The sequence below is a fragment of the Balaenoptera acutorostrata genome, chromosome 8 (genome assembly GCF_949987535.1).
Source record: "Balaenoptera acutorostrata chromosome 8, mBalAcu1.1, whole genome shotgun sequence".
In the NCBI taxonomy this organism is placed as follows: Eukaryota; Metazoa; Chordata; class Mammalia; order Artiodactyla; family Balaenopteridae; genus Balaenoptera; species Balaenoptera acutorostrata.
Genome location: NC_080071.1, coordinates 62876028 through 62890617, shown reverse-complemented (window position 1 = coordinate 62890617; position 14590 = coordinate 62876028). Strand labels below are relative to the sequence as shown.

General features: G+C 39.2%; 1 protein-coding gene across 5 annotated transcripts in view; it reads left to right on the top strand.

The window, feature by feature from the left end:
• PARD3B (par-3 family cell polarity regulator beta) overlaps window positions 1-14590 on the top strand; it is a 1043271-nt gene that overhangs the window by 699021 nt on the left and 329660 nt on the right. For all 5 annotated transcript variants that reach the window (XM_057551599.1, XM_057551600.1, XM_057551598.1 and 2 more), the window contains 2 exons: window positions 13315-13521; window positions 14256-14493. In XM_057551599.1, coding sequence (XP_057407582.1) covers window positions 13315-13521; window positions 14256-14493 — 445 coding nt within the window. The remainder of the gene's footprint in view (window positions 1-13314; window positions 13522-14255; window positions 14494-14590) is intronic.

Sequence of the window (14590 nt, the reverse complement as noted above, 5' to 3'; positions counted from 1 at the left end):
TTTTTTGCTTTTATTAAATTAATTATTAAAAGTGGGAAAAGAGCTCTGTCATGTTTGAAACAGAACTGGGGCTTCTGGTCTGGAAGGATGACTTCTGTTAAAGGCGAAGAACGACCATACCCCCTTCCTGGGGCGGTTCAGATTGCGAGCGTTTGACACAGAGTGCGTCACACACAGTAAGTGCTAAATAAAGCTTAGCTATTTGTTAGTGCTGTTGAGCCAAAACAAAACATCCATCCCAGCTTTGGGTCCTTAGGCCATACACACACAGGGAAAATGAGTCCCACCTAGTGCGTAGTGCAGGTCAAAACCCCTTCCTTGCTTATTGTCCACAGCAATAAACAAGTGTATTTGGGTGACTGTGTTGGGACACAGGGCCTCAGACTTCAGAGACCTCCAATTGCCAGTAGGGTGAGTCGTACCTCTGGCCAGCTGGCTGCTTCCCTCTCTTTGTGCTCTCTCTGTCTGGCCTCACGTCTGCGCACCCGCAGCCCCACGTGGCTACTCTGCAGTACCCAGATTAGTGGGCTTGCCGCCCTCCACAGGCCTCTGTTCTCATCTTTCTCCCTCCCTGTCCCCTGGACCACCTCTCAGTCTGTCTGAGGCTGCCCAGTTTTCAGGGGTCCATGTCAGGCCAGAGTCCTTCTTTTTCTCCCCTGATTCCCACCACTCACTCCATGTCTTGCTTTACCCCACCTTGTGTAGGGGTGCTTTTGAATTCTGCACTTTGACTCTTCCTATAGATTGCTTGTGCCTTAAGAGCAGGTTTTCACAAAGAGATACCCTGCTGTATCTTCATTTGATCAATTCAGTCCAGTGCCTATGACAGATGTAGAGGAAAACATCCCTCCTTTTCTTATTAAGAGCAAATATGACATGTATATATGGCATGTTGCAGCTTTGCTACTTTCTTGTACATGCGTAATTGCATCTTATCCCAACAAAAACCCATGAAATTGGTATCACTGTTCATTTAGACAAGTTACTTAACCTGCCTCTGCTTTAATTTCCTCAGCTATAAAATGGAGATAACAATAGTGTGTACTACATGTAATTGGGTTAATATCTATATAAAAGTACTCAGAACATGCCTGGTATAGGTGGCTGCTGGTGTTTTTACCATCATCATCATAATCATCCTCAATATAACCTTTTTCATTATTCCTCTTTTACTGATGAGGAAACTGAAGCCCAGAGAGGTTAAACAGTTTGCCTAGACCCCAAGTCTTCCAATTCCAAGTCCACACCCAAGATGCCTCTTACATCGAAATCTTTATTGTTAACCACCCAAGACCACTTGCTTTTAGTCCATCGTTTCCTTACTCAGTTTACAGAGAAGTTCCTAATTCACAGTTTGTTTAGAAATTCTATGCAAGAGAAGCTTGAGAGAAACATACCCATACAACACAAACACCCCTCCAGAAACAGACACCTCCTTCCTGTGAGGCAGCTCTGTCTCTTCCCAAGTGTGAGGTCTCTGCTGAGTGGCCATGGGAACACAGTGGGAAGAACAGGCACTTAAAAGTGATACCAGGTTTACTCTTATCTCTTCAAAATCCAGAACAACATACTTAATTAGCACAATTGCAGATAGGTTGTTTGAACCCTTGGTCAACCATAACAAGAACTGATTGTGTTCCCCTTTTGGAAGCCCTTCTATTTTTCTAAAGTGTATAACAATTAGTAGCAGGTCTATAATTATTAATAACCATCTAGAGAATGGTCCCCTCTTCACGGAGGAGTCGGGGCTAAGCTGAGCAAATGAATTTAATACAACTCTTCTCATCATTGGGGAATTTGTCTCTCATAAAATCCACCCTGTAATAGACTAGAAAATGCTTACCTTTAGACTGGCCTCAGACATACTTCTCACTGCTGTTATCAGTTCTGTACTTATGATCCCTTCACCAGCATTATAGCCAAGGAACCATCTTCTCTGCTCCTCAAGTATCTGTCTGACCTGAGTTGGAATAACTGGTGGGTAGTTATATGAAGGAGAGATTGGAGAATAGGGCATTAAGTCAAGACTCCTTAGGTTACAATCGAAAGAAACGAATTTCAATCTGGCTGTTGCAAAGAAGATAATTTGTTGCTCAAGCAGCTGTAAAGTTCAGAGAGTGGATCTAGGGTCTGTGTCAACTATGCTCTCACAGTTTCAGTTCCTCTCTTTGTAGAAAAGCAAGATGGCTACCAGCAACTCCAGGTTTATCCTCCCAGTAACCCCAGTAGCAAACAAGATGACTTTTTCCTGATCACTCTGTAAGGATTAGTTCTAATTAGCCAACAACGTACTCCTGAACCAACCAAGGGGATGAAATGACTAGTCGTGCCTGGGTTAGAAGCACACTTCTGAGTGAAAGTAGGGGAGGCGTAGTAACCCAAGGAAAAGCGGGATACCCCTTTCAGGTGGAATAGTGAATACTGGGTAGTAAAAGAAAAAAAAAAAAAAAAAAGAGAGAGAATGGATGTCCATAGTAGGGGGAGGTAAAAAGGGACAGATCAGGATAACTGAAGCGTTGCCATGCTCTTCCTCTTTCTCTGTGAGCTTTCCTCAGTCAGCAGAAAACAATGTTTCCAGGTACTGCTGACATTTCACTACAATCCAGCAAGAATTTCAGTCCAAAAAAGATTGATCATAGACTTCCCCGAGGGGGAGTTATTAATGGAAATACCACCTTCTTGTAACCTTGTTTCCCGCTGACAAGGGCTCCTCGGGCTGAGTTACAGGGACACTCTAGCGTGTTGTCAGATTTCACAACAACATTAAGTGGGACTTCCTTTTCATATTTGCCACCTCATTTATTTTGTGTGTCCCCATGTTATTAGCTTTACTGCCCGTTAATCATTATATATTACAGAATACAGTAAAGTGTGCTGAAAGAGAGATAGCACTGGGCCCAGCCATGCCAGTCACAGCTCAGCCATGCGAGAAGGCAGCTTAGGAGTGATAGCCAATGCCCCTTCCTACCCATTCCCAGAGGCACAACCATGAACACCTCTTGCCTCCCAAGTGGGCTAGAACATGTTTCTTCAGCCTTTCCTACCTGGTCAAAGAAAGATCTGAGGACGTTAGTCTGTTCACTGTGAGGACAGATGAGTAACCACACTAAAAATGTTTTGGAAGAAATTGTTTCACAAAAGCCTGAAGTTACAATTGTAAAAAGGAAGAAAGTAAAGAGCAAGGTATTTTATAAGCAGGGAGCTCCATTGCTATATGATTTCAGTCTTTCTTCTAATTTGTATTATAAATTTCTTCCAAATTATCTTTTCTCAAAATAACAGTATTATCAAGCCATTCCTCAGGTGAAAAACTTTCAAAGGCTTCCAACTGCCCCCTGCTCTGAGTCTCACCTTCTTCACTTTGAGGGCCTTCATATCTCACTTCCTCCTCTGTCCCCACACTTATTTCCCACCAATCCCCAGTTTTCCCTTGCTGGTCCTCTATCCTGTGTACCCACTACCAAGCAGACATGTCAGGACTTTTCCTCATACTTTTCCCTTGCAGTAGCGTGACTGTCTACCTCCTACCTTTCCCATGTATTTGATCCATCTTCAAGGACAAGTCCTGCTTCATTCATGAAGCCTTATTATCCTTTGACCTGGGATCACAGTGTGCTTTCTCTTCTCTGGACTTGCCCAAGTCTAAACTACTCCAGCCCTGACCTCTGCCATATGTCAGTGTTCTCAGCTCTATCATTCACAGAGATGCCTATTGACTAATGATCCCAAAAGCCTTATGACCTTGTCTGGTTTGTCATTTTGTTGATGGTGTCATGGGTTGGTCTGAGGGAGAGGAGTCACTTGGCTGGTGAAAGAAACTAACCAGCTCTTTACTTGCTGTCCCAGACATGGTTATTTTCATCAAGTGATTTTAACACTTGGTTTCTCTTTGGAAAATGCCTCTGTAAGAAATAAACTTATTTGGGCTATTGAAAAAAGTGAAATGTATAGAAGATGATTTGAAAAGTGATGAAGACTGTTAAACAATACAAAACAAAAAAGTAGAAGTTATGAATAAAGAGTGAAAATTCAAAGCTAATGATGACTCAGGCCCACAATGTATGGATGTGGAAACAGAAATTCTCCTGGCATTCTGTTGGCTGGAGATAATCCTCCTAGTGAGTGTAAACATTGCTCATGCAAGAAGACATATGGTACAAACTAATGTTTACTGAATATTTACTGTGTGCCAGGCATCACGTTCAAGCTCTGTATCAGATAATCCGCTAACTACCCTGTGAGGGATGTGCTATCATTATCCCTCTTTTACAGACAAGGAAAGGGAGGCACAGAGAGGTACAAGCCTCATCCAGCTTCACACAGTTAGTGCAGAGGTGGGGCTAGAACACGAATCCAAGCAATCTAATGCCAGAACCTGTGCTTGCATTAGGTATTGCTTTAAAGGTTAAATTTTTAGTGGATGCTGAAGAGTCAGTTAACTGGTGGAATGAAGAGATAACATGTTCCCCATTGGAAATATAATTCCAGAGAAAGCTAGGAGTCAAACATTTTTATTTTCTAAAATTTGGGGATATATTGCCCTCAGATGGGTACTTCACATACATTAGGGACTGATCTATATTCTCTGGTGTTACCACTGCATATGTGTTCATCGTTGCTCTGCACTCAGATTATAACGTCTTGGAGGGAGGTAGGTGCCTTGTCTTTTATGTCTGAGGCATCAAAGAATTTGGCAGGATCTTTAGCTCAAGAATTGTCCAGACATAGCATCTTGGCCAAGTCAGTGGCCAACCTTTTCTTGTCTGCCAACTCAGGGGATTTAAGAGAGGAATTGGAAGGGTACTGAGTTGAGTGGTTCTTCTGAAATTTACATAAGACATAGTAGTAAGGCACTGCCTCTCAAGAATGGTTCTCGAGATCTGTATGATCTCATATGTGAATCTAAAAAAGCCAAACTCATAGACACAGAGAACAGAATAGTGGTTGCCAGGAGCTGAGTGATGGGGAAAATGAGAAGAGATGTTGCTCAAAGGCTGTAAACTTACAGTTATAAATGATGGGGATCTAACGTACAGCATGGTAACTGTAGGTAACAGTACTGCACTATATACTTGGAAGTTGCTAAAAGAGTAGATCCTAAATGTTCTTTCACACACACACAAAAAGGTAACCATGTGAGGAGATGAAGGCAATAACTAACCTTACTGTGGCAATCATTGTGCAATATATACATGTATCAAATCAAAATATAAATATATACGTATCAAAATCAGATATATATGTATCAAATACATTGCTCACATTAAACTTACACAATGTTACATGTCAATTATATCTCGATTTAAAAAATAAAATGTTTACCCAGGGTTAAAAAAAAAAAAAGTCAGAGACTCACCGGAACGGTTCATTTCGCTTGATTCTCAGTCTCTCCTAGACACACACTTACGCTGGGGCACACTCTCATTGAGAGTAATGGTGACTAAAATTGCTCTTATTACTTATTTTATCCTGCCCTTCCTCCCTCTCTTTCTTTGTAGCTCTCTCTGGACATGAAAACACAGTTGAACTTGGGTAAGATCAATTGTGTAAGGTGTAGCCTCATTTTATTCAGGAAAGAACTTTATAAATTATAAAGCAACAGGAAAATGTTAGTTACTATTACACTTGTCTTCTATTCCTCTTAGGACCTAGCACAGTTCTGAGTGACAAAAAATACTCAGTAAACACTCATTGATGGCTGACTTGATTTTGGCTTGACACTCTAACAGTAGATTGAAACCTAGGTTAAAGCATATCTCTTAAGAGATTGTTATTCATATTACTGAATATTCATATTATATATTATTGTTATTCAAAACTGAAAAACCTTACTTTCTGTCATTTCTGGAAATACTGAGTAATTGAAAATTTGAAGTTTTGTTTTGTTTTTTCTTTTTAGTGCAGTCAGTTAGCTATAAAAAGGGGAGAAAAGAGTAAAGCAAAAATTATAAAAATAATTTTTGGCCCTAAAAAAATAGAGGTACCCAGTTTACACTACATCCTGTAAAAATGTCTTCATGTGGATACCATCCAAGAAATCAATCAGTTTGACCTTTTTGTTATGCTAATGGTTTTTAAAGAAACTTATTAGAATCCTTTTTAGTATACTTTATCTTGAGAGTATGGCATTATACAACCCATGCTGTATAATATATAAACCACTCGACAATCAAAAGCAGAAGAAAGAGGTGCTGTTGAAGCAAGCCATACAAAGAATAAGTGCTAAAAAGAATGAGGAGGGAAAAAAAAAAAATCACTGAAACAGTTTGTGTTCAGAATGAAAAGCCTGTTACCAAGACATACAAGGAAGAGCTGGAAGACAAATAAAGGTGTTTTTGGCAGTGGGTAAAAATAAGACTATTCAAAGTGCACATAAAGAGGGGAAAATAGCAGAAAAGGCTAATATCACAGAGAAGTTAAGCAAAAGGAATGAGTCGTAGAAAAAGACAAAACATAGAGAAGATGAGTGAGTAAATATAGGTAAGGCAGAAATGATTAAATCCTTGGAAGTGACACACAAAAAACCTAAGGGTCATATTAACGAAGAACAGTAGGCTGTGTGTGGGCTCTGAGGGCGTGAAGCAATCGTAACCTGTGTTTCTTCCCATAAACTCCCTTCAGCCTCACAGCACTGGAGAACTGGGCCGTCTGCATCCTGTAACTATCCTTTCCTTGCACCTTCCTTTATTCCTACAACAAATATTTATTCAGTACTTCTCTGCGCTGACAATACAAAGATCAACAAGATTAAGAAAATGGTAGGTGGCATTCATCAGTCCTATTGACCCCATTCCACAGGTAGGAAAGCTGGCCTCTTTAGTCAGTTTATTTGACTCTCAAGTGAGTCTTTCCCCCCCCCCCCACTTAAATAATAAAAGGTGTTTTTTTTTTCTCCTTTAAGTAGCCACATTTCCCTTCCAGAAACCAATGTTATTTATGTAATTTTTAAATTCATTATTAGCTTGAATGCCAGTTCGGGGTCGGGGGGATGGTGGTGGTGGTGTTTTTAACCCAGTGGAGTTATCCTGATAAGGCAGAGAGAGGGAAAACAAAAGATTATAACAAACTAGTCTATTGGCATTGGGTTTGAGTCCGTCAGTTGCCTTAACAGAACCTACCCAGAGCTATGTTTATAAATATATTTTGAAAAAGAGTTTCCCTACTAAATTGAACCACAGAGCCCATTTTCTTATCCACAAACTAAAGAGTGAAAGAAAAAGACAAAAAAGTGTCATGAGAATATTTTGCTGTAATAAATTCACTATTCATTACATTTGTGGGATATAATTTGAGTCCAGGAAAGAAACCAAAATATGGCATCAGATTTTGACTTTCAATTTATAAAAGAGGGAATTTTTAGTGAAGAAAATTAAAGTGTACAGCAACACTTAGCAGAGATTTGAAGTCACTTGGAGGGCCATGCCCACACTTACAATCAAAGCATTTGTTGTATTTGTTCACCTAATCTTCCCATAATTTTCTCTATATCTTTTCACTTTAAAATAGACAATGTTTGGAGACAGAGTAGGAAAGATTATGCAAATATATGAATCTTAATGAGAAGTTCATTATTGAACATTTTGACACGAATTTCAGGAAATGATAAAAGACCCTGGGATATACGAGACTTAAAAGGAAGAAAAACTCTGCTCCTAGAGAACTTGGAGATTGCCAGTAAAAGAACTGAGACCCAAATGACAGCAGATAATGTATAAACCAGATACATTATGCCCTATGGTAAATGAATAGGAAGCAGGGCACTGTGATAAGCTTGGAATGATGATCAATATTTGGAATACTGAGATAGGCAAGAAAGTAATTAGGCCCATTATGGACATAGCAGATAACATAATTTGGGAAATTATACATTTGGATATTATGGGGAACTTGGGCTAATGGATTTGCAATGATATCTATTAAAGCACATAAGACATTTTGCCTCTAGGGGAAACTACCAAAAAAAAAAAAATCAAAATTTTCAGTAAGTGTAATCTGAAATAAAAAGACAGTGAGATGTGTTGGAGAATAAAGTGGCGTTGTGACTTCCTAGTTGGAAGTTGTAATAATTTTTCATTCAAAGAGTTTTAAGGCTATTAATTTCACATCACAACTCCCCATGAAGCAAGGAAAGCATTTCTATTGTATTTGCCCCAAGTTCATTGCTCATAATACAGCAAGGCCAAATTGTTAATGAAAGCAAGCTATCTTGACGAATTCATGGCCTTCTCAAGTTTCATGCTGTGTCCCCCGATAGCGTTGCAATCATTTTGATCCCCAGTTTACTACTGCACACAATTCCTTTATTTTAGGGGGAGGGGCTCTAACATAATTAATTTTCACTAAGTGCCTTGAGGGCCATCAATGTTATTGAAATTTGCAAATTAATACATTATTTATTGTTAATTTATCATGAGTATTTGTTAATTATAAAGCTCTAGCTTGGAGGAAACCTTGCCATGTATCTGAAAGTGAATACCTTCCCCCAAATAATTCTTTATGTTTTAATAAGAATGTATTGGAAGCAATCTCATCAATAATGGAAGATCCAATTACTGGTCTTCTGGATTAAGGCATTCTTTTATTGCAAGATTTTAGAGCTAGAATGGGAAGTTCAAACATTGCCAATGAAATCTCAGACTAATTAAATGATTATAACCTAAGGGGAAGGGCATCCGAGACTCCACTATTAATCTTCCTAAGAATAGCCTCTATATGTGATGAACAGATGGATAAATATACCTTATTTCAGAAGAAAAAGCTGTAGGGAGTTGTTTGGGGAAAAAAAATCAGTTTAACTTTTGAATAAAAAAAGAAGGATGATATTTATTTATAGAGCCCTTTTCAACTTCTTGCAGAAGGAATAGTTGTATTTTAAAATGCAGTGGCAGATTGAACCAAATAAATTGTGCTAGACCTTCACTCACTCAAACGTTTAGAGTTGATACAAAAGCACCAGTGACAATAATCATCACTAATGCTTTATGAGTCCCTATTATGTGCCAAACACTCTTCCATCCTCGTCTTATCCAAATTTTACAGATTAGGAAGCGGAGGCACAGGAAAGTTAATAACTCAAGAAATAAGTGGCAGAGTGGGAGGGTGTTAGGTCCCACAGTCTCTCCACTTCACCATTCACTATTAATCACTACTCTCTAGACCGTTTTATGCTCTATTATTCTAATCACCTGCCTTGCAGGGAACCAACAGCAGTTCTCAGCTATAGGGCAGAGGCAGGAACCCAAGACTGGGTCTGAAAAACTGAGGTCCACATCCAAACAACCCTCCGGGAAGGACTTTTTGTTTTATAGTATGTTGAAATGGGACTTTCTACCTAGAAAGGCTGGGGCAGTGGTTTCTCAGTGTTTTGACTCTGTTTTATTGAGGTCCCTCTCCACCTTGACAGTAGCTTTGTACTGCCCTTCTCCCCACTTGTTTCATGCACATGGGAGAAATGGTGGCAGAATCCTTTAAGTCTTTAGACTTGAGTGTTCAGTTTCTTCATATCACTGTATTTTTCTGGATGGTGGGGAGCAGTGGATGTGTCTGAGGGTTGGTGGAGCCAGAAAACATGGCCCTGAAATTTCCCTCGGCTCTGTATGGGGAAGGCTTCCAGGACCAAGTCAAGCCAATCCTTCACTTGGGAACAGGTGAATCTTCAAAAATGCTGTAGCATCTTTTAAAACAATTATTTCTGTGATGTTTCTTTATGAGACTTTTATTTTAAGGAAAAATTTGGCACATGGAACGTTAAGAATATTTTCATTATACCACTTTGAGGATAACTTTTATCATGCAAGATCCCTCTTTTAGTACCTTTGATAAACGTTGTCTCATTTGTTTCAAGAAATTTGTGAATGTCAACTTCATGTTTCTGACAGGAAGATAAGTTTATCTGGATCTTAGAGAACATGGTCACTGAACATAGAAGTCATAAATTTTAAAAAATAAAGTCATGCTACTAAAGTTTGTGAAAAGATTTATTTCTTGGCATTTGCAACTAACCTAAACTGGCCTGGAAACTATTGAAAAATCATATTCAGATTAGTTCTGTAGATACTCAAAATGGGACAAGTAAAAGTTCAAATTTGGACACACACCACCTTGTGACTGATAACACGTGGTATTCAGAGATTGCTCTCTCAGATAATTGGTTAAAATCAGCCACAGTCAATATCACATCAGCTACAGGTGAAAATGTGAGGCGTCATCACTCTTGGGGATGACTTCAGTAGGATAGAGCTTTATATTATCCCTTCAAAGAGACCTCTACTTGTAGTGGGAGCCTAGAAAACAACATGATTTGTATAAATGGTTAGGCTAAAAATAGTGAATCTTCCCATTCTGAAAGCTACAGAATTTCCAACGCAATGGCAACCTAAGCTGGAACTGGTGAGGATAGGGGTAGGGAAGAGTGACTGGCTGTGACAATTTATGGTGCTCACTTAGGATCTTTGTGTGGTAAAACGCTTTATTCCAAGTGTTTTGTTGACATTTAGTGCTGATGCCATCAGTTGACATAATAGTCCCTCGGAACCAGTAACCTCGACCTTCCCTCAGAAGCCTTGGACACGTGAAGGAAATGTGAACTCTAGTCAAGGTCCTTTGCATGTGGCGATTCAATTCAGTCAGTTCAGTGCACCTGTAGTCCTTGTAAGGACTTTCCTGATTTCAGATTCTCCTCTCTAACATCAGTCTGTTTTTTTCCACCACTATATGCTGTTTACTCCCTAGAAACAAATAAGAAAGTTGTTTTCAAGCCTGAAAATCCCTGAGTCCACATTTGTAACCAAGACTCAATCGCCTTTCTGCTTTTAGTTTTACTGTGGACGGCATCCAGTAGAGCTAGGTTATAATTTTGGCCAACATTAGTTGACACTTCTAATTTGTGACTTCTATTTATGTAAAGTGAATTACTTGCTGGCTCTATTAATCCTGCAAAGTCCATGAATCCTTAATGTTCAGTTTGCTTTGAATGAGTAACAGTGTATTTGTTCCTTCTCAAATATGACTTCTTGCTGAGCTTTAGATGAGCTCCTTTTAGATAACATGCCTTATGTCTTGGATGATTTATTCACTTTCATGTTCCCCAGAATTTATTGCTAAAGGTTGACGTGAATACTTACAGTTTGGGCTCTAATATAATCTCCTGAATGGCAATTAATAAATAAAAGATGGTTACTATTGTTGACAGAGGAACTAGACTTTCTCAGATAGTTTTCATCTTCATGTTTTCACCAAACTTCATGTCAGATCCTCCCTAGGGAGTGATGGTGTAAAATATTTTCTGTAAACTCCAAAGCTTTTACTGTTGCTTTAATACCCCGAGCCTCTATGTTGCTTTTTGTTTTCTTGTCAGAAATGATCTTACTCAATTTCTGTTTCTTCCACTTACCTTCCTTCCTGGGACTATAAGAAATATGCCTCTTTCTGGATTTAGTAGTGATGTATTCTTACTATTTATGATTTGCAAGTAGCACCTGAAATTTGTTCCTGAAATTTCTTATAATTTTTTTTTTTGCTTAGTCCCATCTCTGTTGCATTTATTAATGATGCACTGTTGCCTATAAAATGTAACGTTTATTGCCATCATGTATATTGTTCGAAGTGCAAAATTGCCTCCTGTTAAGTTAATGATGAAACTGTAAAACAACATCCAGTTTTTGCATTTTGTCTGCTTGATTAGGCTCAGGGTCTTATTTTAGAGATGAGGAAACTAGAGGCCATTTTAAGTAGCTTGACCATAGTCAAGTAGAGGGTGGAGGCCAAGTACAACTTTAGACAGTACAGAGCAGAAAAGGCGGAATTAGGCTGCCTGAGGACAGTTCCCAGCTCTGAAGCTTATTAAGTGTGTATCTATAGACTAGGTATTTATCTGCTCATTGCCTCAGTTTCCTCATCTGTAAAATGCGAACAATTTTGGCAGTAGCACAACTGTAAGGATTATGGTAAGTTAGGTAAAGCACTTAGAACAGGGCTAAGCACTCTCTGCATTATTTATTAGCATTATTGTCGTTATTTTGACTATTTTTAACATATTCACAATATATGGGAGGGTGTGTTTTATTTTTTTAACTTTATGCGTGTCTATATAGGCGTTATACCTTTGTTGTACTTCTTTTGTATTCCTTGTATTACCTAGTGATAATGTTCATCATGGCAGTATTAGTAGAAGCAAAAATACTGATCATAGTAAGAAAAGATAGGGCTATTTACTGAGCCTTACTACATGCTAGGCATTGAAGTAGGTACTGTATGTGCACAATCCTTAATATGTACTCAATCTATATCTACTAAAAAACTGCAAAGTAGTTTATTTCCAGAAATGCACGTGTAACCCCTTCATGACAGTAATCTTTGTAACTGGAGAGGATCATGAGCTTTGGCCCTGGTGGAAAAGAGCCCTGCTAGAATTCCTTCCATCTTTAAAATAATCCTTGTGCTGCTGGTATTTATATAGCCTAATCTTGTTACAGACAACTAGGGGCCTGGCTGTGGGTGGGAATGGGGGTCAAGGCATGGGTGAAAAGGGGCAGGTAACAGGGCAAGACAAAGAGTGCAAATGAAAAAATTACATATCAGAACACACATTATTAAACTTCACCTAGTTTTTTTTTTTTGGAATATTATATCATATAAAGAAAACTACCTCTTTCCTAGATACCCAAATAGAAATACATTTGGAACAGTTAAGCACTGACACAGAAAAGTTGTTTTCTTTCTTGCTTTGGTTCGTCAACTAAAAAAATTGCATTCACCCTACAGTAAGAGTGTTAGAGTATGGTAAAGTGTTTAACCATAAAAATTACAATCACTTCAATGCTCTTTGATTTCTGTGCATAATACATTACTTAATAATTATAAAAACAATGTTGGAAATAATAAAAGCTACAGTGTAGGGGAGTGCTTGGAATGAGAACTGTGAAACACTGTTAGGTGCTCTGTGTGTGTGTGCAACTGTGTGTGTGTGCATATACACACGCTCATACATATAATCTCTACAGGCTGCTATAGACTTTCAAAGTCATGTATATGTGTGTGCACATGTGCATATATATATATATACGCATGCATATTTATTTCTATATATGACATATCATTTTAAATCTTCCCACAACTTTATAGAAAAGGAAACTAAGGCTCAGAGAAGTCAAAGTACTTGCACGAAGTCACAAAAAGGGGCAACACTGGGGTTTAACACCAAATCCCACCCACTTAACCCCCCTCCTCCCTTTTTGAGATAGAACAACAAGCCTTCCCACTCCACCACACTGCCTCGTTAGGGGAAGGGTGACCTTTTGCCCTTTTTTCTTCCAGACTCTCCAAGCAAAGATTTCGGTCCAACTCTGGGTTTGAAAAAGTCCAGCTCCTTGGAGAGCCTGCAGACTGCAGTTGCCGAGGTCAGGAAGAACGAACTTCCCTTCCACCGTCCCCGGCCGCACGTGGTCCGTGGCCGAGGCTGCAACGAGAGCTTCCGAGCAGCCATTGACAAATCTTACGATGGACCCGAAGAATTAGAAGCTGGTAGGGCAACGAGCTTGCTGAAATGGTTTCTTCCTCTCCTTGTTATCTGCGAATCATAGGCAAGAATGGGTGCTTAACTACAGAGAAAAGTGATTTAAGGTCACAATTATATTTTTGATATTAAAAGTAATTCATTTCCCTGATATGTTTTGCCCTTTGGCTTAACAAACGTGGAACTGGATAACGCAACATGTGATTTATTTTACAGTGCAACCGCCAAAGAAATGTTCTCCTTCAATTTCCTACAAGGACCAACTGTCATTTACCCTTAGGGTAGGAGCACTAAGTATGCATCTCTTGACATTATTATTCAAGTCATTAGATGCAGCCTCAACCCGAGGACTGACTGCTTTAATTGGGTAGAAGCAGTCCGGTTATAGCTGAACTCAAAAACTTCTCCTGGAAATAAACTCACCCTGTTTGTTTCCCAGCACGTCGGCGTTCTGAGCTGATCAAGGTTAACAAGCTGCTTTCAGAGAGATCAGTGTTTCATCACATATCAAACCTTTTATACTACTGGCTAAGCAACCAATGTCGCCCACTCCCAGCAGCAAACCTTGCTTGAAGTAACCAGATTTAGGCAGTTGTCTCTTCAAAGGGTACGCGTAGCCTCGTGGCAGGGTAGAACTCCGGAGTGCCTTTATTCATTATTCTGTATTTTACATTTTAACTTTTCTTGAGATACTAACAGTAAGTGCCCCTGACCATGTGTATTGATTTTTTTCTCTGTACAGATGGTCTGTCTGATAAGAGCTCTCACTCTGGCCAAGGAGCTCTGAATTATGAATCTGCCCCTCAGGGGAACTCTGAGCTAGAGAATGCAGAAAATAAAGCCAGGAAAGTCAAAAAGCCGAAAGAAAAGGAGAAGAAGAAGGAAAAGGGCAAATTGAAAGTCAAGGAGAAAAAGCAGAAAGAGGGAAATGAAGATCCAGAAAGGAAAATAAAGAGGAAGGGATTTGGTGCCATGTTGAGGTAGGGACCTGCTCTGAAGGCAAAGTTGGGATGGTTTGGTTTTGTTTTGTTTTGTTTCTGCTGATGAAATCACTCATTTGTGTGCATTCAAAAAAAA